Source organism: Salvelinus alpinus, chromosome 28 (genome assembly GCF_045679555.1).
Source record: "Salvelinus alpinus chromosome 28, SLU_Salpinus.1, whole genome shotgun sequence".
In the NCBI taxonomy this organism is placed as follows: domain Eukaryota; kingdom Metazoa; phylum Chordata; class Actinopteri; order Salmoniformes; family Salmonidae; genus Salvelinus; species Salvelinus alpinus.
Genome location: NC_092113.1, coordinates 34,883,824 through 34,909,457, shown reverse-complemented (window position 1 = coordinate 34,909,457; position 25,634 = coordinate 34,883,824). Strand labels below are relative to the sequence as shown.

The 25,634-nt window shown below is 48.2% G+C and overlaps 2 protein-coding genes across 3 annotated transcripts in view; one reads left to right on the top strand and one right to left on the bottom strand.

The window, feature by feature from the left end:
- Positions 1 to 670: 670 nt before the first annotated feature.
- Positions 671 to 18,713, top strand: LOC139558024 (glucose-6-phosphate 1-dehydrogenase-like). Of its 2 annotated transcripts, XR_011671526.1 has the most exons (14): positions 671 to 743; positions 847 to 1,010; positions 2,617 to 2,654; positions 2,928 to 3,036; positions 5,430 to 5,656; positions 7,530 to 7,688; positions 10,412 to 10,537; positions 10,815 to 10,908; positions 11,077 to 11,263; positions 14,659 to 14,894; positions 15,477 to 15,553; positions 16,100 to 16,192; positions 17,462 to 18,031; positions 18,282 to 18,713. XR_011671526.1 is itself a non-coding variant. In XM_071373435.1 (13 exons), the coding sequence occupies exons 1-13, from the start codon at positions 897 to 899 to the stop codon at positions 18,298 to 18,300; spliced, it is 1,545 nt and encodes a 514-aa protein (XP_071229536.1). In that variant the 5' UTR covers positions 700 to 896; the 3' UTR covers positions 18,301 to 18,713. The 2 variants fall into 2 exon arrangements, 1 of the variants encoding a protein (XP_071229536.1); XM_071373435.1 differs by having other exon boundaries at positions 700 to 1,010; positions 17,462 to 17,527.
- LOC139558023 (ceramide kinase-like) overlaps positions 18,714 to 25,634 on the bottom strand; it is a 22,703-nt gene continuing 15,782 nt past the window's right edge. The window contains exons 9-13 of the mRNA XM_071373433.1: positions 23,700 to 23,805; positions 22,723 to 22,826; positions 22,268 to 22,464; positions 20,784 to 21,082; positions 18,714 to 20,447 (exon numbers count right to left, since the gene is read on the bottom strand). Coding sequence (XP_071229534.1) covers positions 20,375 to 20,447; positions 20,784 to 21,082; positions 22,268 to 22,464; positions 22,723 to 22,826; positions 23,700 to 23,805 — 779 coding nt within the window. The 3' untranslated portion in view covers positions 18,714 to 20,374. The remainder of the gene's footprint in view (positions 20,448 to 20,783; positions 21,083 to 22,267; positions 22,465 to 22,722; positions 22,827 to 23,699; positions 23,806 to 25,634) is intronic.

The following is a 25,634-nucleotide window of genomic DNA, read 5'->3' as shown; positions in this document are numbered from 1 at the left end:
GGGCTCTACACACTCACAGGGCTCTACACACTCACAGGGCTCTATACACACTCACAGGGCTCTACACACTCATAGGGCTTTACACACTCACAGGGCTCTACACACTCACAGGGCTCTACACACTCATAGGACTCTACACACTCACAGGACTCTACACACTCACAGGACTCTACACACTCACAGGACTCTACACACTCACAGGACTCTACACACTCACAGGGCTCTACACATTCACAGGGCTCTACACACTCAGAGGGCTCTACACACTCAGAGGGCTCTACACACTCACAGGGCTATACACACTCACAGGGCTCTACACATTCACAGGACTCTACACACTCAGAGGGCTCTACACACTCACAGGGCTCTACACACTCACAGGACTCTACACATTCACAGGGCTCTACACACTCACAGGGCTCTACACACTCAGAGGGCTATACACACTCACAGGGCTCTACACACTCACTCACATTGACACTCCAACTCACACTCACTTTATTTGTTCACACTCGTATACAATCATCATACTCTGTTTATCATATATCCTGATGCCTAATCACCGTACCCCTATCCATATCACATTGAGACATTCTTCCTTTGCAACAATAGGTGGCAGCATTGCCTTGGTGAATATTTCTGCTATGCAACGATGACAGTTACAATTTGAACCTACCTCACACACACACACTCCACTGTTCTGTTACTGACTGAGCCAGGAGATAGCTGGACCTAGACCCTTTGTGAGTGAATGAGACAACACGACACAGAGAGTAAGATCACACACAAAGACTGACTCCAACATCTTCCTGTCGCTATTGTTGTATGTCTCTTGCTGTCTTTCAGCAGCAGAGAGGGAACTAAGCTTGACATACAGTACAGAGACAACACACCAGATGGAGAAGAGTGGTGTTCCTGAGTGTCTCACCCACTCTGAGATATTGGGTCAGCTGAGAAGTGAGCTGTCCCATTCATCTGACTTACATATCTTCATCATACTGGGAGCCTCAGTGAGTACTCTAGTAGTTACCCTGTTTGTGCTCTTCCTTTCATGTTTGGCATGACATTGAGTGACAAGGAGTTGGTATGATAGCATAAACAGACTGGCACTCAGGCTAAGTAGTAGTTGTCCCTCTATGCATGGGTTTATTTGATGGTAACAGTGAACCTTTTCCCTGTGGTATGTTCTGTTCAGTTCTGTTCTACAAGGGCAGAGACATGGGCTACATAGAGTACAGTCCAATGTTCATACTAGATTACCACGTGTCAGACTTTATGCTACCAGAATACTGCTTCAATGCTGGAAGTGTTCTAGTGTGAATGTTGGAACACAGCCAATTGCCATAGTTCCACAGTATTTAAAAGGAAGTTACTGACTTGTTGCACTGCTTCCACTGTGGGATAAGAGTGGGTTCCTTTTGAGATTTGCTTTAAGATCAACCACAGGACCTAACGACTCAGTAGTTATGCTACTGATTAGGCTGCTGTGTGAGTTGTTACGAAAACGTGGAGTCTTGCTTGTTAAAATTACCCAGCTAGTATATGACTCTCTATATCTAGAGTTCCATCTGGTTTGAAGTCCAAACATGGGGTCAACTAAGTAAGTGTGTGTGTGTGTGTGTGTGTGTGTGTGTGTGTGTGTGTGTGTGTGTGTGTGTGTGTGTGTGTGTGTGTGTGTGTGTGTGTGTGTGTGTGTGTGTGTGTGTGTGTGTGTGTGTGTGTGTGACTGGGGGAAGAGAGGAGAGGGGTCACACGCTGACTGAAATGTGCTGCATCTGGCTTTTCTTTATCTAGCGCTGAAAGAGAGAGATGAGTTTAGGACTTAAAATGTTTGTTCACTTCCGTGAGTTAACCATCTGTCTATCACAAATAACTACCCCCCTTCGCTACATTTGAGTGTGTTAAAAAGTTACTTTTCAGAATGGCTGTGCTGCAATGTTTGTCTTCCTGTTATGCAGTGTTGTGTTTAAATATGTATGCTACTCACACCATGCCCCACGTTGACTGGGTCAATTAAAAGTTTTGCTGCGAAGGCAGCAGCTACTCTTCCTGGGGTCTGGCAAAATGAAGGCAGTTATACCATTTTTTTTTTTTTACATTACAAAACATTCATAACAGATTTCACAACACACTAAGTGTGTGCCCTCGGGCCCCTACTCCACTACCACATATCTACAACACAAAATCCATGTGTGAGTGCATAGTACGTATGTTATCGTGTGTGTGTATAGTGCATAGGTTATCGTGTGTGTATGCATGTGTCTGTGCCTATGTTTGTGTTGCTTAACAGTCCCTGCTGATCCATATGGTGTGTTTTATTTTTTATTTTTTAATCTGTTTTTTTATATCTGATTCTATTGCTTGCATCAGTTACCTGATGTGGAATAGAGTTCCATGTAGTCATGGCTCTATGTGGTACTGTGCGCTTTGCATAGTCTGTTCTGGACTTGGGGACAGTAGATCGGTACTGTGAAGGTTGGACGTTGAACTGCCCTGTACTGTACCATGTGTTCATAGAAACAGGAAACAAATATAAACAAGAGTAATCAACCATAAAGTTCTAGGCACATTTTAGTCTCTCAAATACTTTATTTAACTTTGTATCTATCCATTCAGGGAGATCTTGCCAATAAGAAGATCTATCCTACTCTATGGTGAGTGAGTTTCCTGTTTTCTGTTGCTGGATCATGTGTCTGTCTATCTCCACAGTCCCTGAATCATCAGAATGACTGTCCGTAAATGCTGTTCAAGGTTCAGTGTTGTCATCTCAAGTTTCTACTAGTTATGCTAGGAGTTTAGGGGGGGGGGGGGTCTGCTCCTTGACCAGTGTTCTAGGTCATCATGTCTCCAGGGAGCTGACTGAGTGTCCTGTCTTTGTCTCTGTCCCTTTTTATACTGCATCTCATTGTTCAGTCCTCCTCTTATAGGTGGCTGTTCAGAGATGAGCTTCTCCCAGAAGAGACCCACTTTGTGGGCTTCGCTCGCTCCGAGCTGACCATGGAGGACATCAGGACAGCATGTCTGCCACATATGAAGGTAAGGAGTCTTAGTGTAGGCTGAGTGCAGGCAACTTGGTTCTGCTAACTTTTTTTGATCAAAGTCATTTAGCTTTTGGTAGCTTCACCTTTGAAAGTCCATCTGAATCTGCCTTGACTGGATTCCCTCTATTGTGACAGTGGTTTGTCAGTGAGGTTATTGGGGGATGTACATAGGGTGACCACATTTAAAATCGAGCACACAGCCATGCAATCTCCGCTGACCAACATTGTCAGTAGAATGACCCTACTGAAGAGTTCAGTGACTTTCAACGGGGCACCTTTCCAACAAGTCAGTTCATCAAATTTCAGACTTGCTAGAGCTACCCCGGGCATCTGTATGTGCTGTTATTGTGAAGTGGAAACATCTAGGAGCAACAGCGGCTCAGCTGAGAACTGGTAGGTCACACAAGCTGACAAACATGGACTGCCAAGTGCTGAAGCACGAAGAGCGTAAAAATCACTTTTCCTTGGTTGCTACACTTACTACCGAGTTCCAAACTGCCTTTGGAAGCAACATCAGCACGATAACTGTTTGTGGGAGCTTCATGAAATGGGTTTCCAAGCAGCTGCACACAAGCCTGAGATCACCATGTGCAATGTCAAGCGTCGGCTGGAGTGGTGTAAAGCTTGCCGCCATTGGACTCTGGAGCAGTGGAAACGGGTTCTCTGGAGTGATGAATCACGCTTCACCATCTGGCAGTACGACAGACTAATCTGGGTTTGGCGGATTCCAGGAGAATGCTACCTGCCCGAATGCTTAGTGCCAACTGTAAAGTTTGGTGTAGGAGGAATAATGGCCTGGGGCTGTATTTCATGGTTTGGGCAAGGCCCCTTTGTTCCAGTGAAGGGAAATCTTAACGCTACAGCATACAATGACATTCTAGACAATACTGTGCTTCGAACTTTGTGGTAACATTTTGGAGAAGGCCTTTTCTTGTTTCAGCATGACATGCCCCCTGTGCACTAAGCGAGGTCCATACAGAAACGGTTTGTTGAGATTGGTGGACTTGACTGGCCTACACAGAGCCCTGACCTCAACCCCATCAAACACCTTTGGGATGAATTGGAACACCGACTGCGAGCCAGGCCTAATCGCCCAACATCAGTGCCCAACCTCGCTGAATGGAAGCAAGTCCCTGCAGCAATGTTCCAACATCTAGTGGAAAGCTTTCCCAGAAGAGTGGAGGCTGTTATGGCAGCAAAGGGCGGACCAACTCCATATTAATGCCGATGATTTTGGAATGAGATGTTTGACGAACAGGTGTCCACATACTTTTGGTCATGTAGTGTATACATGCATTCTGAAGAGAGACTCACCATATCTTTTCCACACACAATGACGGGTAGGTCGTCATTGTAAAAAAGAATTTGTTCTTAACTGACTTGCCTAGTTAAATAAAGGTTAAATAAAAAAAATTATACTCAAGACACTATCTTAACACATTTCAATGCTTTTCACTGACTGCTGCAACTCCATCAGCTAGACCTATTACCAGGTGCACTACCCAAATGGGCTTAGGCCTACACACTTCTGATTGAAAACAATCCATAGCTATTTATTTTTTTTAAAGAAAGAAAAAGCTAATGGTCCTCTGTGGCTATGTAAAGTATTTTGAATTATTTGATTTAGACAGGAGTAATTATATATAATTTTGGCAAAACATCAATTTACTTTAGGGCAATAGAGCATCCTAACAGTGAACTGTGCACCCCACAACTTTCCTTCCTAATACGCGAGGAAACCAGAGATCTGTATATAATGAGATGCTCATGACTCCGCCCTAACAATGGGAGTCTTTGTCCCAAAGGCAGGAAGGCAGGCGACAAGCTTAGGTCTGCATATTATTCCCATAGAATCGTATTGGGCTTATTCTGGGCAGATTTTGGCGAGAGTGTGCCCTCTCGCTTCGCGTCTTTCTCTCTGCTGAAACTATATCACTGGAGAAAGCATCCGGCTGAGCGAAACGGCGCCCCTCTATATGTAACCCCTGTTTCTGATGCTGTCTGGACAGAAATAGTATGACATTACATAGTCTTTTGGTCCAGACAACATCAGATACATGGTCTACACCTATTGAGACAGAGGGGGCGCTGTTTCACTGTCCAGACACATGGTCTACACCTGAGACAGAGGGGCACTGTTTTTCTGCAAGAGACAGATTGGAATGTCTGACTGAAATCAAAAAAATTTTCCTAAATTAGTGGTGCTTGAATTTGTTGATAAAATGCAGGACATGATTGTTTCTTTGTGGGAAGGGTGACACAGGGGCAAAATGCAATCCAGGACATGTGGTTGACCTAGATGTACATGTTTATACTCATTACAATTAGAAGACTGTGGATAGGTATTCTGTTGTAATCATTCATGTGTGTACATGTGTGTTTTCTCAGGTAGGTGATGGGGAGAGTGAGCGCCTCGCTGCGTTCTTCAGTAGGAACTCTTACCTGAGCGGCAGGTATGATGAGGAGGACTCCTTCTCTGAGCTGAATGCCCACCTGAGCTCCCTGACCACCAGCAAGGGGGCTGACCATGCTAACTGTGTCTTCTACCTGGCACTGCCCCCCAGCGTCTACCATCATGTTAGCAAGAACATCAGAGCCCACTGCATGTGCCGCAAGTCAGTGTCTCAAACACACTTGTCAGATCACTCAAGCATATGCATGCATGAACACACATACATTTTGTTTTTCTATCATTTTACTATTTTCCCTAAACCTTAACCGAACCCCAATCCCATAACCCTAACACCTAACTGTAATTCTAACCCTAAACCTAACCCCTAAGCCTAAAATCAGAGGTGCCACTTTGCTTTTAGAAGTGGGGGGGACATAACCTGACGAGGGGTCTGGTTTAGCCATCGAATGCGAATTTCCTGCATTTTTATCAAATCCAATATGTCACCTCTATTTAGAACAAAAAGTAAGCAAAAATACCCACAGTCATCAAGCTAGGTAAGAGATTATTATTAAATATGTTTAAGTGTTTAATAAGACTGAACTAGATCAAAGGTAATTCAATAATAAATATTGTGTTGCTCAGGGCAGTTCTTTCCAAGGAAATATACTTCCTAAATAGGCCTATGATTAGGCTATAGTTTACTACATTGCCTACAAAGGCCTAAATATTGATCACCCATGTTTCTGTCTGAAAATCCTTCCACTCCCAAACGTAGGCTATAAAAATGGTGCAAGAGAAAGTACAAGTCTCTCCAACTTGGCTCTCTTCAATCTACATCCAGCATATTGGCTGATATAGCCCAGTAATACACATAGTCTAACATAAGGGCCATGTCAGAATCTCTGGTAATTTAACCTATTTCTAAAGTTATTTTTGCACATTTGATATTGCCTATAGTGCTCAACATTTCTGGGACCATGGCTGGCAAGTGAGCTGCGTCACATACGCCTAAAAAAACTTTGCGGAACTGTGGTTGGGTTTGGGACCAGTTCTTGTGGGAGTCAGACAGCAAGCCAGCAGGTGCGGTATGAAAAGGTGCAGGCAGGAGTGGGATGAAGAAATCGGTCCTGTACAGACCTCTACTGTGCACAATGACAGTGACGCCTGTAATGTTAGTGCTGTTTATTACTGTGTCAGTGTGAAAAGTATGGAATTAGCTGGAGAAACTGACAAATCAATAACATTACATTGCATTACTGGCTAATAAAAACTCACATTGCACTGAAAAAACATCACAATATCAATCTTCAATCGTTTGGCCGATGGTTTCATCGTTTGATTCAGGTCTAGTGTGATTGAGGCAAAAATAATAGCTATCGTTGGCCAACTTTTGGCCAGCTGTCTTGCCAACTGTACATCAACTGGCGAAAGCTACCAAAGTTAATTTACTTCTGTTGAAATGGGACAAAACAAAGGCTACTAAAGGTGTCCATACAAACAACTGCTGTCAGATAGTGATATGAGGTGGCTATTAGTACTATCTGACAGATAACTAGAGACTAGAGCTGAACTGACTGTGGTAGCTCCTCACTAGCGTAGCTTATTCATTCACCTCAGTCGAGAGGGGATAAAACATTAGCTAAAGTTAACATGTCAGTTACAATACTAGCTCAGCACTGCGAATAAATACTCGCCCCCCTCGGTTAAGTTAAACAGCAGTTACCTTGCCAACTACATCAGTCTACTAAAGAGTAGCCTGTTTCTGTTCTGCTTTCTTTTACAACTCGGTGAAAGAACACAACATGTACACACTGAACTATGCTCAACTCTCCCGTGCTGTTCCAGCCAGCCTTCCAGAACCTTTGCCTTCACACAGGAGTACAATTTCAGAATGCCCCCCAGTCCCCAGTGAAAGTTGCGCCCCTGCCTAAAATAGCCTTCTTCCTTGTGGGGAATGGCGTAATGTTCCCACTAGTCTGAATTTCTGGTCCCCGCAAGGATAGAAAACCCATAAACACACATGCACAAACACACTCACACATCCCTGTACCACACTGTAAAGTGCTCTCTTGGTCTCTGTCTCTGTGTGTTAGAGGTTGGAGCAGGGTGATAGTGGAGAAGCCATTTGGTCGTGACTTGCAGAGTTCTCAGGAGCTGTCGTCCCACTTCTCCTCCCTGTTCAGAGAAGACCAGATCTACCGCATAGACCACTACCTGGGCAAGGAGATGGTGCAGAACCTCATGGTCCTCAGGTACAGAGATGGTGTTAGAACCTCATGGTCCTCAGGTACAGAGATGGTGTTAGAACCTCATAGTCCTCAGGTACAGAGATGGTGTTAGAACCTCATGGTCCTCAGGTACAGAGATGGTGTTAGAACCTCATAGTTTTCAGGTACAGAGATGGTATTAGAACCTCATGGTCCTCAGGTACAGAGATGGTATTAGAACCTCATCGTCCTCAGGTACAGAGATGGTGTTAACCTCATCGTCCTCAGGTACAGAGATGGTGTTAGAACCTCATAGTCCTCAGGTACAGAGATGGTGTTAGAACCTCATGGTCCTCAGGTACAGAGATGGTATTAGAACCTCATCGTCCTCAGGTACAGAGATGGTGTTAGAACCTCATGGTCCTCAGGTACAGAGATGGTATTAGAACCTCATGGTCCTCAGGTACAGAGATGGTATTAGAACCTCATCGTCCTCAGGTACAGAGATGGTATTAGAACCTCATCGTCCGCAGGTACAGAGATGGTATTAGAACCTCATCGTCCTCAGGTACAGAGATGGTATTAGAACCTCATCGTCCTCAGGTACAGAGATGGTGTTAACCTCATCATCCTCAGGTACAGAGATGGTATTAGAACCTCATCGTCCTCAGGTACAGAGATGGTGTTAGAACCTTATCGTCCTCAGGTACAGAGATGGTATTAGAACCTCGTCGTCCTCAGGTACAAAGATGGTGTTAGAACCTCATAGTCCTCAGGTACAGAGATGGTGTTAGAACCTCATGGTCCTCAGGTACAGAGATGGTGTTAGAACCTCATAGTTTTCAGGTACAGAGATGGTATTAGAACCTCATGGTCCTCAGGTACAGAGATGGTATTAGAACCTCATCGTCCTCAGGTACAGAGATGGTGTTAACCTCATCGTCCTCAGGTACAGAGATGGTGTTAGAACCTCATAGTCCTCAGGTACAGAGATGGTGTTAGAACCTCATGGTCCTCAGGTACAGAGATGGTATTAGAACCTCATCGTCCTCAGGTACAGAGATGGTGTTAGAACCTCATGGTCCTCAGGTACAGAGATGGTATTAGAACCTCATCGTCCTCAGGTACAGAGATGGTGTTAACCTCATCGTCCTCAGGTACAGAGATGGTGTTAGAACCTCATAGTCCTCAGGTACAGAGATGGTGTTAGAACCTCATGGTCCTCAGGTACAAAGATGGTATTAGAACCTCATCGTCCTCAGGTACAGAGATGGTGTTAGAACCTCATGGTCCTCAGGTACAGAGATGGTATTAGAACCTCATCGTCCTCAGGTACAGAGATGGTATTAGAACCTCATCGTCCGCAGGTACAGAGATGGTATTAGAACCTCATCGTCCTCAGGTACAGAGATGGTATTAGAACCTCATCGTCCTCAGGTACAGAGATGGTGTTAACCTCATCGTCCTCAGGTACAGAGATGGTATTAGAACCTCATCGTCCTCAGGTACAGAGATGGTGTTAGAACCTTATCGTCCTCAGGTACAGAGATGGTATTAGAACCTCGTCGTCCTCAGGTACAGAGATGGTGTTAGAACCTCATAGTCCTCAGGTACAGAGATGGTGTTAGAACCTCATGGTCCTCAGGTACAGAGATGGTGTTAGAACCTCATAGTTTTCAGGTACAGAGATGGTATTAGAACCTCATGGTCCTCAGGTACAGAGATGGTATTAGAACCTCATGGTCCTCAGGTACAGAGATGGTGTTAACCTCATCGTCCTCAGGTACAGAGATGGTGTTAGAACCTCATAGTCCTCAGGTACAGAGATGGTGTTAGAACCTCATGGTCCTCAGGTACAGAGATGGTATTAGAACCTCATCGTCCTCAGGTACAGAGATGGTGTTAGAACCTCATGGTCCTCAGGTACAGAGATGGTATTAGAACCTCATCGTCCTCAGGTACAGAGATGGTATTAGAACCTCATCGTCCGCAGGTACAGAGATGGTATTAGAACCTCATCGTCCTCAGGTACAGAGATGGTATTAGAACCTCATCGTCCTCAGGTACAGAGATGGTATTAGAACCTCATCGTCCTCAGGTACAGAGATGGTGTTAACCTCATCGTCCTCAGGTACAGAGATGGTATTAGAACCTCATCGTCCTCAGGTACAGAGATGGTGTTAGAACCTTATCGTCCTCAGGTACAGAGATGGTATTAGAACCTCGTCGTCCTCAGGTACAGAGATAGTGTTAACCTCATCGTCCTCAGGTACAGAGATGGTGTTAACCTCATGGTCCTCAGGTACAGAGATGGTATTAGAACCTCATCGTCCTCAGGTACAGAGATGGTATTAGAACCTCATCGTCCTCAGGTACAGAGATGGTATTAGAACCTCATGGTCCTCAGGTACAGAGATGGTGTTAGAACCTCATGGTCCTCAGGTACAGAGATGGTGTTAACCTCATCGTCCTCAGGTACAGAGATGGTGTTAACCTCATCGTCCTCAGGTACAGCTTGAGTCCTGATCCCAGGAGACAGTACATTTACAGATTTGAAATCTTCCTTGTTCATGAAGTACTGTACAGTGTTCATCACAATGAAGCAGATGCTTTTGTCCAAAGCGATTGACAATGAAGTGTGTTCATACAGGTTTGGTATGTGTGTGTGATCCCTGTGGGAACTGAAAGAACCTTGGCGTGCTATGTTTTTACCAACACAGAAACTGTTTACCATTGTGTTTTGATCCTGTCCTCTGTCTGTCCATCAGGTTTGGGAACCGTATCTTTGGTCCTATCTGGAACAGGAACAGCGTGGCCTGTGTGGTTCTAACCTTTAAAGAACCATTCGGTACACAGGGACGTGGAGGATACTTTGATGACTTTGGCATCATCCGGTGAGGAGGAGCGGCATTTGCAACAGCCTGTCATGCCATGCCAAAGTATAAATCACTGGAAAACTTTGATCAACTGTTTTCAGATTTTCATGTGGTTCTCTTATTCTATGGCAATGTAGTGGAATATAGCTTTTTCTATTATTTATCTTTCTTGTTGCATTGTGGGAAGGGCCCATAAGTAAGAATTGTATTCTAAGTCTACACCTGTTATTTGCAAAGCATGTGACAAATAATTGACTTGTTCAGTTCCATGGGTTTGTGATATTTCCTGCTTTAGTGATGTCATGCAGAACCACCTCCTCCAGATGCTCTCTCTGGTTGCCATGGAGAAGCCTGCCTCCACCAGCCCTGATGATGTGAGAGATGAGAAGGTAGCATCACCAACCAGTGTTCCACTATGATCAGTATTCCACTTAGGGTCAGGAGTTTTCCCATGGACATGCTGACCAGGACAAACTCTGGGAACACTTTTTACACAGGTGACATAAAGCTATATGACCATTCCCTCTGTCTTCTAAACGTGTGTGTGTGAACACTAGGTGAAGGTGTTGAAGTGCATCGCCCCAGTGCCTCGGTCTGATGTGGTGCTGGGTCAGTACATAGGGGACCCTGAGGGGAAAGGCCATGCCAGACTGGGTTACCTAGACGACCCCACCGTGCCCAACGGCTCCCGGACGCCTACCTTCGCCACCTCTGTGCTCTACGTACAGAATGAGAGATGGGATGGTGAGGACCGACAGCCATCTTGGATTCTAGCAAACTCTTTTCCTATTTTCCTCCTATGTCCCTTATCTAGACATGTTGACAGATTTCGACATATCTTCCAGACTCATCCGCTCATATTGTCAGCCTCATACTCTGCATTCCTCACAATCCTGAACTCTCCCTCTCTTATCTAGTTATTCTGTTACTAGACATCCCAACTCCTCTTGTTTGACTCCACCTGCACAGGAACGTCGATCATAACTCCCAAACACACTCTCTTTCTCTCCTCCCTTCATCTACTCTCACTCTATTCTTTGTCGCTCTCCCATCCACCCACCCATCCCTCTCTCCCCTCATCCACCCACCCATCCCTCTCTCCCCTCATCCACCCACCCATCCCTCTCTCCCCTCATCCATCCGCCCATCCCTCTCTCCCCTCATCCATCCGCCCATCCCTCTCTCCCCTCATCCATCCGCCCATCCCTCTCTCCCCTCATCCACCCGCCCATCCCTCTCTCCCCTCATCCACCCACCCATCCCTCTCTCCCCTCATCCACCCACCCATCCCTCTCTCCCCTCATCCACCCACCCATCCCTCTCTCCCCTCATCCACCCACCCATCCCTCTCTCCCCTCATCCACCCGCCCATCCCTCTCTCCCCTCATCCACCCACCCATCCCTCTCTCCCCTCATCCACCCGCCCATCCCTCTCTCCCCTCATCCACCCGCCCATCCCTCTCTCCCCTCATCCACCCGCCCATCCCTCTCTCCCCTCATCCACCCACCCATCCCTCTCTCCCCTCATCCACCCACCCATCCCTCTCTCCCCTCATCCACCCGCCCATCCCTCTCTCCCCTCATCCACCCGCCCATCCCTCTCTCCCCTCATCCACCCGCCCATCCCTCTCTCCCCTCATCCACCCGCCCATCCCTCTCTCCCCTCATCCACCCGCCCATCCCTCTCTCCCCTCATCCACCCACCCATCCCTCTCTCCCCTCATCCACCCACCCATCCCTCTCTCCCCTCATCCACCCGCCCATCCCTCTCTCCCCTCATCCACCCTCCCATCCCTCTCTCCCCTCATCCACCCGCCCATCCCTCTCTCCCCTCATCCACCCACCCATCCCTCTCTCCCCTCATCCACCCGCCCATCCCTCTCTCCCCTCATCCACCCACCCATCCCTCTCTCCCCTCATCCACCCGCCCATCCCTCTCTCCCCTCATCCACCCACCCATCCCTCTCTCCCCTCATCCACCCGCCCATCCCTCTCTCCCCTCATCCACCCGCCCATCCCTCTCTCCCCTCATCCACCCACCCATCCCTCTCTCCCCTCATCCACCCACCCATCCCTCTCTCCCCTCATCCACCCGCCCATCCCTCTCTCCCCTCATCCATCCATCCACCCACCCATCCCTCTCTCCCCTCATCCACCCACCCATCCCTCTCTCCCCTCATCCACCCACCCATCCCTCTCTCCCCTCATCCACCCACCCATCCCTCTCTCCCCTCATCCACCCACCCATCCCTCTCTCCCCTCATCCCCTCATCCACCCATCCCTCTCTCCCCTCATCCATCCATCCACCCACCCATCCCTCTCTCCCCTCATCCACCCACCCATCCCTCTCTCCCCTCATCCACCCACCCATCCCTCTCTCCCCTCATCCACCCGCCCATCCCTCTCTCCCCTCATCCACCCACCCATCCCTCTCTCCCCTCATCCACCCGCCCATCCCTCTCTCCCCTCATCCACCCGCCCATCCCTCTCTCCCCTCATCCACCCACCCATCCCTCTCTCCCCTCATCCACCCGCCCATCCCTCTCTCCCCTCATCCACCCGCCCATCCCTCTCTCCCCTCATCCACCCGCCCATCCCTCTCTCCCCTCATCCACCCACCCATCCCTCTCTCCCCTCATCCACCCGCCCATCCCTCTCTCCCCTCATCCACCCACCCATCCCTCTCTCCCCTCATCCACCCACCCATCCCTCTCTCCCCTCATCCACCCACCCATCCCTCTCTCCCCTCATCCACCCACCCATCCCTCTCTCCCCTCATCCACCCGCCCATCCCTCTCTCCCCTCATCCACCCGCCCATCCCTCTCTCCCCTCATCCACCCACCCATCCCTCTCTCCCCTCATCCATCCATCCACCCGCCCATCCCTCTCTCCCCTCATCCACCCGCCCATCCCTCTCTCCCCTCATCCACCCGCCCATCCCTCTCTCCCCTCATCCACCCGCCCATCCCTCTCTCCCCTCATCCATCCATCCACCCACCCATCCCTCTCTCCCCTCATCCACCCACCCATCCCTCTCTCCCCTCATCCACCCGCCCATCCCTCTCTCCCCTCATCCACCCGCCCATCCCTCTCTCCCCTCATCCACCCACCCATCCCTCTCTCCCCTCATCCACCCACCCATCCCTCTCTCCCCTCATCCACCCGCCCATCCCTCTCTCCCCTCATCCACCCGCCCATCCCTCTCTCCCCTCATCCACCCGCCCATCCCTCTCTCCCCTCATCCACCCACCCATCCCTCTCTCCCCTCATCCACCCACCCATCCCTCTCTCCCCTCATCCACCCGCCCATCCCTCTCTCCCCTCATCCACCCGCCCATCCCTCTCTCCCCTCATCCACCCACCCATCCCTCTCTCCCCTCATCCACCCACCCATCCCTCTCTCCCCTCATCCACCCACCCATCCCTCTCTCCCCTCATCCACCCACCCATCCCTCTCTCCCCTCATCCACCCACCCATCCCTCTCTCCCCTCATCCACCCACCCATCCCTCTCTCCCCTCATCCACCCGCCCATCCCTCTCTCCCCTCATCCACCCGCCCATCCCTCTCTCCCACCCGCCCATCCCTCTCTCCCCTCATCCACCCGCCCATCCCTCTCTCCCCTCATCCACCCGCCCATCCCTCTCTCCCCTCATCCACCCACCCATCCCTCTCTCCCCTCATCCATCCATCCACCCGCCCATCCCTCTCTCCCCTCATCCACCCGCCCATCCCTCTCTCCCCTCATCCACCCACCCATCCCTCTCTCCCCTCATCCACCCGCCCATCCCTCTCTCCCCTCATCCACCCGCCCATCCCTCTCTCCCCTCATCCACCCGCCCATCCCTCTCTCCCCTCATCCACCCACCCATCCCTCTCTCCCCTCATCCACCCGCCCATCCCTCTCTCCCCTCATCCACCCACCCATCCCTCTCTCCCCTCATCCACCCACCCATCCCTCTCTCCCCTCATCCACCCGCCCATCCCTCTCTCCCCTCATCCACCCACCCATCCCTCTCTCCCCTCATCCACCCGCCCATCCCTCTCTCCCCTCATCCACCCACCCATCCCTCTCTCCCCTCATCCACCCACCCATCCCTCTCTCCCCTCATCCACCCGCCCATCCCTCACCCCCTAGGTGTTCCGTTCGTCCTGCGTTGTGGTAAGGCACTCAACGAGCGTAAGGCGGAAGTGCGTCTCCAGTTCACGGATGTTCCAGGGGACATCTTTAATGAGCAGTGCCAGAGGAATGAGCTGGTGGTGAGGGTACAGCCTGATGAGGCCATCTACCTCAAGATGATGACCAAGAAGCCTGGAGCCTACTTCAGCCCTGAGGAGACTGAACTGGACCTTACCTACAGGAGCAGATACAAGGTAAGATACATATATATATATATATATATATATATGTATGTATGTATGTATGTATGTATGTATGTATGTATGTATGTATGTGTGTACACTACCGTTCAAAAGTTTGGGGTCACTTAGAAATGTCCTTGTTTTTGAAAGAAAAGCACTTTTTTTTGTCCATTAAAATAACATCAAATTGATCAGAAATACAGTTAGACATTGTTAATGTTGTAAATGACTATTGTAGCTGGAAACGGCTGATTTTTAATGGACTATCTACATAGGCGTACAGAGACCCATTATCAGCAACCATCACTCCTGTGTTCCAATGTCACGTTGTGTTAGCTAATCAAAGTTTATCATTTTAAAAGGCTAATTGATCATTAGAAAACCCTTTTGCAATTATGTTAGCACAGCTGAAAACTGTTGTTCTGATTAAAGAAGCAATAAAACTGGCCTTCTTTAGACTAGTTGAATATCTGGAGCATCAGCATTTGTGGGTTTGATTACAGGCTCAAAACGTGTGTGTGTGTGTGTGTGTGTGTGTGTGTGTGTGTGTGTGTGTGTGTAGAATAGATAACTCGTCTCGTGTTCTCTCGACAGGACGTGAAGCTCCCTGATGCATATGAACGTCTGATTCTGGATGTGTTCTGTGGGAATCCGATGCACTTTGTCCGCAGGTCTGTCTCTGACTGCCACTATCTCACCCGCTTAAATTTATACATTTCAAATGTAATTTTCATATCAGCAGTTGTCACAAAGTGCTTATGCAGGAACCCAGCCTAAAACCCCAAGCAGTGCAGATGTAGAAGCATGTTGGCTAGGCAGGAACCTAGGAAGAAACCTAGAGAGGAACCAGGCTCCGAGGGGTGGCGATGTGCCCACTGACATGTCTGTCTCTTACCCTGTCTCAGTCACCACACTATCTCTGACCCGAGAAACCCTATGTAATCTACACTGATAATCTCTCATGTATGGAAGGAACATTTCTATTAGACCTGATTTATGTGACAATATATAAGGGATAAAGTCCCAGTTCATTTTTCCAAGGTAAATGTACACAACGGAGGCGTTCACACCACAGTTGCCAAAGAAAACAATACTAAAGCACACATTTTAATGACCATTCTAGAATGCCCTTCTAGCCAATCAGAAACAAATCTTCACCAACGCTGTGGTTTAAATCATATCATTGCTCCTGTTTCCTGGTCCTTTTCCTCTCCCAGTGATGAGCTGCGAGAAGCCTGGAGGATCTTCACTCCCCTCCTCCATCACATAGAGGGAGAGAAAACACCTCCTATCCCTTACACCTATGGAAGGTAAGTAATACTACTAATCCTACCTTACTTTCATCACATCGCATGTCCATCTAACCCTCCTCCACCCTCTCTCTGTCCCTGTTCCTCCTCCACCCTCTATCTGTCCCTGTTCCTCCTCCACCCTCTACCTGTCCCTGTTCCTCCTCCACCACTCTATCTGTCCCTGTTCCTCCTCCACCCTCTATCTGTCCCTGTTGTTCCTCCACCCTCTACCTGTCCCTGTTCCTCCTCCACCACTCTATCTGTCCCTGTTCCTCCTCCACCCTCTATCTGTCCCTGTTCCTCCTCCACCCTCTATCTGTCCCTGTTGTTCCTCCACCCTCTACCTGTTCCTCCTCTACCCTCTATCTGTCCCTGTTGTTCCTCCACCCTCTATCTGTCCCTGTTCCTCCTCCACCCTCTATCTGTCCCTGTTCCTCCTCCACCCTCTATCTGTCCCTGTTCCTCCTCCACCCTCTATCTGTCCCTGTTCCTCCTCCACCCTCTGTCCCTGTTCCTCCTCCACCCTCTCTCTGTCCTTGTTCCTCCTCCACCCTCTCTCTGTCCCTGTTCCTCCTCCACCCTCTATCTGTCCCTGGTCCTGCTCCACCCTCTATCTGTTCCTCCTCCACCCTCTATCTGTTCCTCCTCCACCCTCTATCTGTCCCTGTTCCTCCTCCACCCACTCTGTCCCTGTTCCTCCTCCACCCTCTCCCTGTCCCTGTTCCTCCTCCACCCTCTATCTGTCACTGTTCCTCCTCCACCCTCTATCTGTCCCTGTTCCTCCTCCACCCTCTCTCTGTCCCTGTTCCTCCTCCACCCTCTATCTGTCCCTGTTCCTCCTCCACCCTCTACCTGTTCCTCCTCCACCCTCTCTCTGTCCCTGTTCCTCCTCCACCCTCTCTCTGTCCCTGTTCCTCCTCCACCCTCTACCTGTTCCTCCTCCACCCTCTCTCTGTCCCTGTTCCTCCTCCACCCTCTCTCTGTCTCTGTTCCTCCTCCACCCTCTCTCTGTCCCTGTTCCTCCTCCACCCTCTACCTGTTCCTCCTCCACCCTCTCTCTGTCCCTGTTCCTCCTCCACCCTCTACCTGTTCCTCCTCCACCCTCTCTCTGTCCCTGTTCCTCCTCCACCCTCTCTCTGTCCCTGTTCCTCCTCCACCCTCTACCTGTTCCTCCTCCACCCTCTATCTGTCCCTGTTGTTCCTCCACCCTCTATCTGTCCCTGTTCCTCCTCCACCCTCTATCTGTCCCTGTTGTTCCTCCACCCTCTATCTGTCCCTGTTCCTCAGTCGTGGACCAAATGAAGCGGATGAGCTCGTGAGGAGGGTGGGATTCCGCTACGAGGGAACATACAAGTGGGTCAACCCCCACACTGCATGACACAAGAAACACACACCAATTACACTGTGTGAAAGTTCCCTTGTGTTTGCTACTCTCGACTCTTTTGAGGTGCTTATTTAACTCATACTGCATGAAAGAAACGTTATATTCTGCATTTCTCACAATCCTGATATTCCCTCGTCTCTCCTATTTGAGTTGGCATGGTATCATACTGTACTGTATGTGCCGTAGCCAACTTGTCATTTGGGCACATGTTTGGCATGACAATGAAGGAACACAGTGGAGTTGGTTAAAACACAAACCGATCTGAACCACCAGGCGACAAATCAGTATTATGAACAACACGCCTGAACCTGATTAATGCACGGTTTGATTACAGCATCACTATCCAGATTGATTGTGACAAAATAAATCATGATCATTTATTGACTTCACTCTTTGATTGTTTGATTGACGATGTAAATTCCTGTGAGACTGTCATCTAGAAGGCATTGAGCACCCTGAAGGGAGGAGGTAAGGTAAGAAGCTCTTTACTATCTTCTTAAATCTAAGCTCGTGAAAATCACTGACTTACAAAATAAATTATCCTATTGGGATAATCAACTAAAAACCTCCAAAATATTATAAACTTTCTCAACCTGACTAATTATATTTCCATCCACATCAGCACATTCCTGTGTATCGCCTGGTCTGGTCTGGTCTGGGCCTAATTTAAGTTGCTCCGCTAGACTGGCTGTTGACTGATGTTTCCTGTTTCTTTCCCTCCAGGTATATGGCCCAGTTCTGAGCCTGCTGTCACTCCATAGCCCACAGACTGTTACTGCTGGGAGGAAGCAGAATGAATGAAAGACCAAAAATGTGTCATTATATACATTGGGTGCACTCGTTTTACATCGCCTGGTTCCCCAGGTGGGTGAAAATGTCACTAGGACAAATGGAATCGTCTAAAATGTACAACGGGTGACGCAAAACAAATGTGCCCAATGACAATAGCTGATTCATAAAATTCCACTGTATGCAATGTATGCTTGGATCAACTCTGTCACTGGGGTTTTGAGAAGAGTTTGAGAATGGTCTCAATGTTCAAGAACAACAGGTTTGTCCTACTCTTCTATACTCACGAGATAAAAGTGTGTCTCTTGCTCTCTGGGAGTAAACGTCAGTTCTGTCATAAACAATAAATGATATGTAAGCTCAAAATTCTGCATAATAATAAGGTGTCTGTTTATTATGTGCAACATTTTCATAAATGCAAATCAGTAGCTGAAATAAACATACACATTTATAGGTGAAAATACCATAAGCTAGTGGCATCAAGTCATATCAAGCTGTATCATTGTTTGTAGAAAATATGATATATTGGGTGTAAAACAAAACATTAAGAACACCTTCCTAATATTGAGTTGCGCACCCCCCCCCCCCCCCCCTTTTCCCTCAGAACAGCCTCAATTGGTCAGGGCATGGACTCTTCAAGGTGGCTAAAGTGTTCCACAGGGATGCTGGCCCATGTTGACTCCAATGCTTCCCACAGTTGTGTGAAGTTGGCTGGATGTCCTTTGGGTGGTGGACCATTCTTTATACACTCGGGAAACTGCGTGAAAAACTCAGCAGCGTTGCCGTTCTTGACACAAACTAGGACCTACTACCATACCCTGTTCAAAGGCACTTACATCTTTTGTCTTGCCCATTCACCCTCTGAATGGCACACACACAATCCATGTCTCATTTGTCTCAAGGCTTAAAAGTCCTTCTTTAACCTAACCTTCACCTACACTGATTTTAAGTGGATTTAACAAGTGACATCAATAAGGGATCATATCTTTCACCTGGATTCACCTGTCATGAAAAGTGCAGGTGTTCTTAATGTTTTGAACACTCAGTGTACATTCCTTGAATTACCTCAAACCTGCATCTAAAGACTTGTCAAAATATTCAGGAATGATTTGGTTAAGAGAGAAAGCAGATGAAGTGAAATGGAAGGCTCTTTTGGGTATTGTTACGTTCAGTCACACCTACTTCCAAAGTCAGACATCATTCATGACCATTGTCCCACTAACTTGTATGATGACCCTACTGTTAGTTACAGTAGCCATTAAATCAGGTATGTAAAATGTAAGGCTCTGTTGGTTATTCTGTTGATAGTCACAGGTCAGAAAAATAAGTATTTCCACAGACATCCCACTAACTGATACGTTGTCATTGAGCCGACATGAGGTTCGTACAGTAATACAGCCTTCTTCAGTTGTGATACATCTCAGTATCACAGTAAGGCTCCGTTCACTCTATAAAAAAACTACACCAGAGAGAGAGCCATTTCATTGGTCCTAGCTGGCAGAATTATTGATTAGAATCATGTTTTCTTTTCTGGCATTATTTTTCTCTGGAAGTAGTGTGAACGGACCCTACCACGGCCTCCCTCAGTCAGTAGTGTGAACGGACCCTACCACGGCCTCCCTCAGTCAGTAGTGTGAACGGGACCCTACCACGGCCACCCTCAGTCAGTAGTGAGAACCCACGGCCTCCCTCAGTCAGTAGTGTGAACGGACCCTACCACGGCCTCCCTCAGTCAGTAGTGTGAACGGACCCTACCACAGCCACCCTCAGTCAGTAGTGTGAACGGACCCTACCACGGCCTCCCTCAGTCAGTAGTGTGAACGGACCCTACCACGGCCACCCTCAGTCAGTAGTGTGAACGGACCCTACCACGGCCACCCTCAGTCAGTAGTGTGAACGGACCCTACCACGGCCACCCTCAGTCAGTAGTGTGAACGGACCCTACCACGGCCACCCTCAGTCAGTAGTGTGAACGGACCCTACCACGGCCTCCCTCAGTCAGTAGTGTGAACGGACCCTAACACAGTTCACTTCCTGGTGGGCGTGGCTGATCCGTCCTCCATGCCCCGGGCATACAAACGCACCAGCTGACCATGAACCCTGGGAGGGAGGGAGGGAGGGAGGGAGGGAGGGAGGGAGGGAGGGAAGAATGGAGTGAGGGACAGGACAACAAGGCAGATGAGGACAGAGTAGGAAAATGCAGCATTGACACATCATACTATCATGCTAAGTTTAAGTCTATTTCTCCTTTCCAGTACAATTTCAGCAAATGATGGTGAATGCGTAACTAGGCTAGAGCAGTACAGCTTGGCTCAGCTCAGTAGTATGAAAAGATTACTAGAGGCTTCAGGTTGGGCCTGAAGCAGAGCACTAAATGTACACTGAAACTCTGTCAGGAAAGTATTGATTTCCATCATGTGATAAGATGTCTCTTACCTGCAGAGGATCTCAGTGTGAGGAAGTATTTCTCCGTCACAGTTCCACACAGACACTGAAGGAGGCTTACTGCAGCACAGGCCACACAAGTCTTTCTTCCTGTCATTCGCCATCCCTCGCTCCTCTCCTCTTTCTACCAGGTGATGTTGGGAACCGCTCTGGCTTGTTCTCTCCCCCTCTTCCGCCATCCCTCCACCATTTACTGTCTCCCTCTCTTCATCCTCAGCCCCCTTTTCTCCGGGTGGGAGAGAGAAACGTACTGCCTTCACACGGTGGACATCCACGAAGGGCAGGTCAAACTTAGAAGGGAAGATGCATTAAGTGACCATCAAAAAACTATCAATCAAATACAGTAGCAACTTTTTCCTTTCATCACAATATGTTTATTTTAGGCCTTTTAGTGCTGCAGCTAGATGTTACTCCATCAGCAATTGTTCCTGTCTTTCTCGGACCACAGATATTTCCATACTGTTATACTTGGAACGTGGCATGCCAGTCCACATGATATGATAGCGATCTAACAAGCAATATGGCTTCAGAATTTGGCCTATTATCCAGGCTACAGTACTTGTGGAGGTTGTACCTACATAGTCCTAGGTTCAGGTTGGTTAGAATTAAAATGATCTGGCACCAGGTTAGAGTTACCTGGCACTGGGTTAGTTTACCTGGCACCGGGTTAGTTAACTGGCAAGGGGTTAGTTACCTCACACCGGGTTAGTTACCTGGCACCGGGTTAGTTACCTGGCACTGGGTTAGTTACCTGGCACCGGGTTAGAGTTACCTGGCACTGGGTTAGTTACCTGGAACCGGGTTAGAGTTACCTGGCACTGGGTTAGAGTTACCTGGCACCGGGTTAGAGTTACCTGGCACCAGGTTAGAGTTACCTGGCACCGGGTTAGAGTTACCTGGCACCGGGTTAGAGTTACCTGGCACCGGGTTAGAGTTACCTGGCACCGGGTTAGTTAACTGGCACCGGGTTAGTTACCTGGCACTGGGTTAGAGTTACCTGGCACTGGGTTAGTTACCTGGCACTGGGTTAGTTACCTGGCACTGGGTTAGAGTTACCTGGCACTGGGTTAGTTACCTGGCACCGGGTTAGTTACCTGGCACTGGTTTAGTTACCTGGCACCAGGTTAGAGTTACCTGGCACCAGGTTAGAGTTACCTGGCACTGGGTTAGAGTTACCTGGCACTGGGTTAGTTACCTGGCACCAGTTAGAGTTACCTGGCACCGGGTTAGTTACCTGGCACCGGGTTAGAGTTACCTGGCACCGGGTTAGTTACCTGGCACTGGGTTAGTTACCTGGCACTGGGTCAGAGTTACCTGGCACTGGGTTAGGGTCAGAGTTACCTGGCACTGGGTCAGAGTTACCTGGCACTGGGTTAGTTACCTGGCACCGGGTTAGAGTTACCTGGCACTGGGTTAGGGTTAGAGTTACCTGGCACTGGGTTAGTTACCTGGCACTGGGTTAGGGTTAGAGTTACCTGGTCCTGTGTGCTGGTGTGTCTGTGTAGGAAGGTGAGGAACCCTAGGGGGTGTGTGTCCCGTACAATGATGAGGTCACCTGTCCCATCGGCCAGGTGTGCTGAGGGGGACAGCCCCAGGGGACTGCGAGGACAGGAGCTGGACATACAGGTGAGGGACACAGCCTTGAACCGGCCGTCTACACTCACCCAATCACCTGCAGCACGAGGCAGAGAGAGCAGAGGAAGTTCTGTGACCGACCAGGGTTTGAGCCCTGCTGTCCTGCATGCCACAATAGTTAGCCCACTGAGCTAAAGCCCAGGCATTAACTCTAGGAGCTAACATAAGTCTTCCAGTCTCAGGCAAAGTTACTCATCACCCAAGCGTGGTTCATGGAATTGCGTTACATAGGATGTGTGTAGACTGTAGAGTCTGTGTAGACTTTTGCATAGACTGCGTGTTTTTATAGACTTACCCTCTGAGTCGCTGCTGAACTGACTGTAGTGGGAGATGTAGTTGGAACTAGCATCTGGAGAGTGGGGGAACAGTCTCTCTGTGCTCTTAGAACACACACTGCACCTGGAACACCGCACACACACACATTACAAACGATTGCTCTTTTTTTACACGTGACACATACAGATACATTCCAGTGGTGTAACAACAGCACCTGTTCCTGATAGCCATGCATTCCATTCATATGTGTATCGTCATGTTACCCTCCCTCACAGACCCTTGGGCTGGCTATCAATCACAGACTAAAGACAGGTACAGTCTTTCAAAGATACCAGCGTCCTTTTATATGTAGCATCTCCCAGTTCCTTACCCTCCCTTACAGACCGCGGGGCAGTTCTTAGTCATTTCAGACAAAATAGATTGGGTACAGTCTTTCACCCAGGTAGGCTTACAGTCTGCTTTCACAGACCAGGAGGTGCTGTCTCTCCTTTCGTCCAGATCAGGTTGCCCTAGGTTGGCATGGAATCCGCTCTCCTTAAGGTACAGGAGTACACACGACACCTGGCTCTCTGTTGCAGGAGGAATTGACTGAGGCTGAGGTTCTTCCCCAGGGGAAATTGAGGTCATGTCGCTATAGCCTTCTGATGACCTAAAGTAGCCAGAACACTTTCTCCCAATGGAACGGTTGAGGTGATGATATCTAGGGCAACTGTTCCTATCAGGACCTTACATTTGAGACAGGTAATGGTATCAGAAGTCCCTCTGTTAGCTTCAGTGAGTTGTTAATGCTAAGCTTATCATTATGTGGTTAAGAACACACTGTCAATCACAACATTTAGAGGAGCATGTGCTAGTACGTATGTATTAGTTCCTCTCTGTAACAAGGAAAGAGGAGGACCATCCTTCTTTTCTTCCCTGGATGAGCCTTGTTTTGGATCAGTGTACCAGGCAGTGAGTGAGTGTTTTTAATCTCTGAGAAATATAGTTAGTTGCTACCCAGAGAGGCAGCGTGTGTTGTCCCTGGGGTTGGAGAGCTGGGGGTCTGCTGGTAGGTACTGAACTAGGCCTGCATAGCTCCTGTTACTCAGGTACACCATAGCACCTGGGGGAAGAGAGGGCGGGAGAGGGTTAGCAACCATCCTACAGATGTATGTACTTCGAGCCAATTTGCTTCACCAGGAAAATAATCCTGCAGCAACAGGAAATGTGAATTATTATGTGGATTATAATTAATTGACATTTTTGTAGGGGTTGATACATTTTTCAGAAGGGAAAATAAAATCATGAAATGTCAAAGTGGAAATAACAAACTTCAGAAGCTACAAGTTTAAAGTTCTCCTGCAACAGGGTGTACAAATTAAGATTCTACATCTGTATGGCTCTGACTCATACTGTAAACACAGAGAAGCTCTATCCTCACTACCTCTCACTCTAACTGGTATGCAACACTATATTTGAATGTTCTGTCATGATGCATGTTGTCATTATAGACATGATTTACTTCTTAGAGCTTGTGATATGTAGTGAGTGACACACAACGGTCCCCCCCCCCCCCCCCTTTCTATTAAGGCAAGTCATCCAGGTCCTGAGGCAGCAAAGCCTCCCCACACCATCATACTACCATGCTGACCATTGGTATGGGGTTCTTACTGTGGAATGTAGTGTTTGGTTTTCGCCAGACATAATGGGACCCATTTCGTCCAGCAAGTTGACTCAAGTTTGCCAAAAATCACCTGGATGATCATCAAGACTCCTGGAAGAATGTTCTATGGACAGATGAGTCAAAAGTATAACTTTTTGGACTACATGGATCCGATTATGCCTGGCGAAAACCAAACACTGCATTCCACAGTAAGACCCTTATACCAACGGTCAAGCATGGTGGTGGTGGTAGTGTGATGGGGATGCTTTTCAGCCTCAGTCAGGACCTGGATGACTGAGAGGGGGCAAATACCTTTTCACAGATCTGTAGATATATATGTAGCTATATACAGTACCAGTCAAAAGTTTGGACACACCTACTCATTCAAGGGTTTTCTTTATTTTTACTAATTTTAGAGGAGCATGTGCTAGTACGTATGTATTAGTTCCTCTCTGTAACAAGTAAAGACGAGGATTTTATACATAGTAGAATAATAGTGAAGACATCAAAACTATGAAATAACACATGGCATCATGTAGTAACCAAAAAAGTGTTAAACAAATCAAAATATATTTTAGATTTTAGATTCTTCAAAGTAGCCAACCTATGCCTTGATGACAGCTTTGCACACTCTTGGCATTCTCTCAACCAGCTTCACCTGGAATGTTTTTCCAACAGTCTTGAAGGAGTTCCCACATACGCTGACCACTTGTTGGCTGCTTTTCCTTCAATCTACGGTCCAACTCATCCCAAACCATCTCAATTGGGTTGAGGTCAGGTCATCTGATGCAGCACTCCATGACTCTCCTTATTGGTCAAATAGAGCTTACACAGCCTGGAGGTGTGTTGGGTCATTGTGCTGTTGAAAAACAACTGATAGTCCCACTAAGTGTAAACCAGATAGGATTGTGTATTGCTGCAGAATGCTGTGGTAGCCATGCTGGTTAATTGAGCCTTGAATTCTAAATAAATCACCAACAGTGTCACCAGCAAAGCAACTTCACACCACCTCCTCCATGCTTCACGGTGGGAACCACACTGGCGGAGATCATCCGTTCACCTACTCTGCGTCTCACAAAGACAAGGCGATTGGAACCAAAAATCTCAAATTTGGACCGGTCTAATGTACATTGCTCGTGTTTCTTGGCCCAAACAAGCCTCCTTATTGGTGTCCTTTAGTAGTGGTTTCTTTGTATCAATACGACCATGAAGGACTGATTCACACAGTCTCCTCTGAACAGTTGATGTTGAGATGTGTCTGTTACTTGAACTCTGAAGCATTTATTTGG

Bases quoted from the DNA above. Each gene is read 5' to 3' on its own strand.
- LOC139558024 (XM_071373435.1), top strand. From the start codon at position 897: ATGGAGAAGAGTGGTGTTCCTGAGTGTCTCACCCACTCTGAGATATTG. The intron at 2,655-2,927 runs GTGAGTGAGTTT...CTCCTCTTATAG, and splicing joins AAGATCTATCCTACTCTATG to GTGGCTGTTCAGAGATGAGC. The intron at 11,264-14,658 runs GTGAGGACCGAC...CTCACCCCCTAG, and splicing joins ACAGAATGAGAGATGGGATG to GTGTTCCGTTCGTCCTGCGT.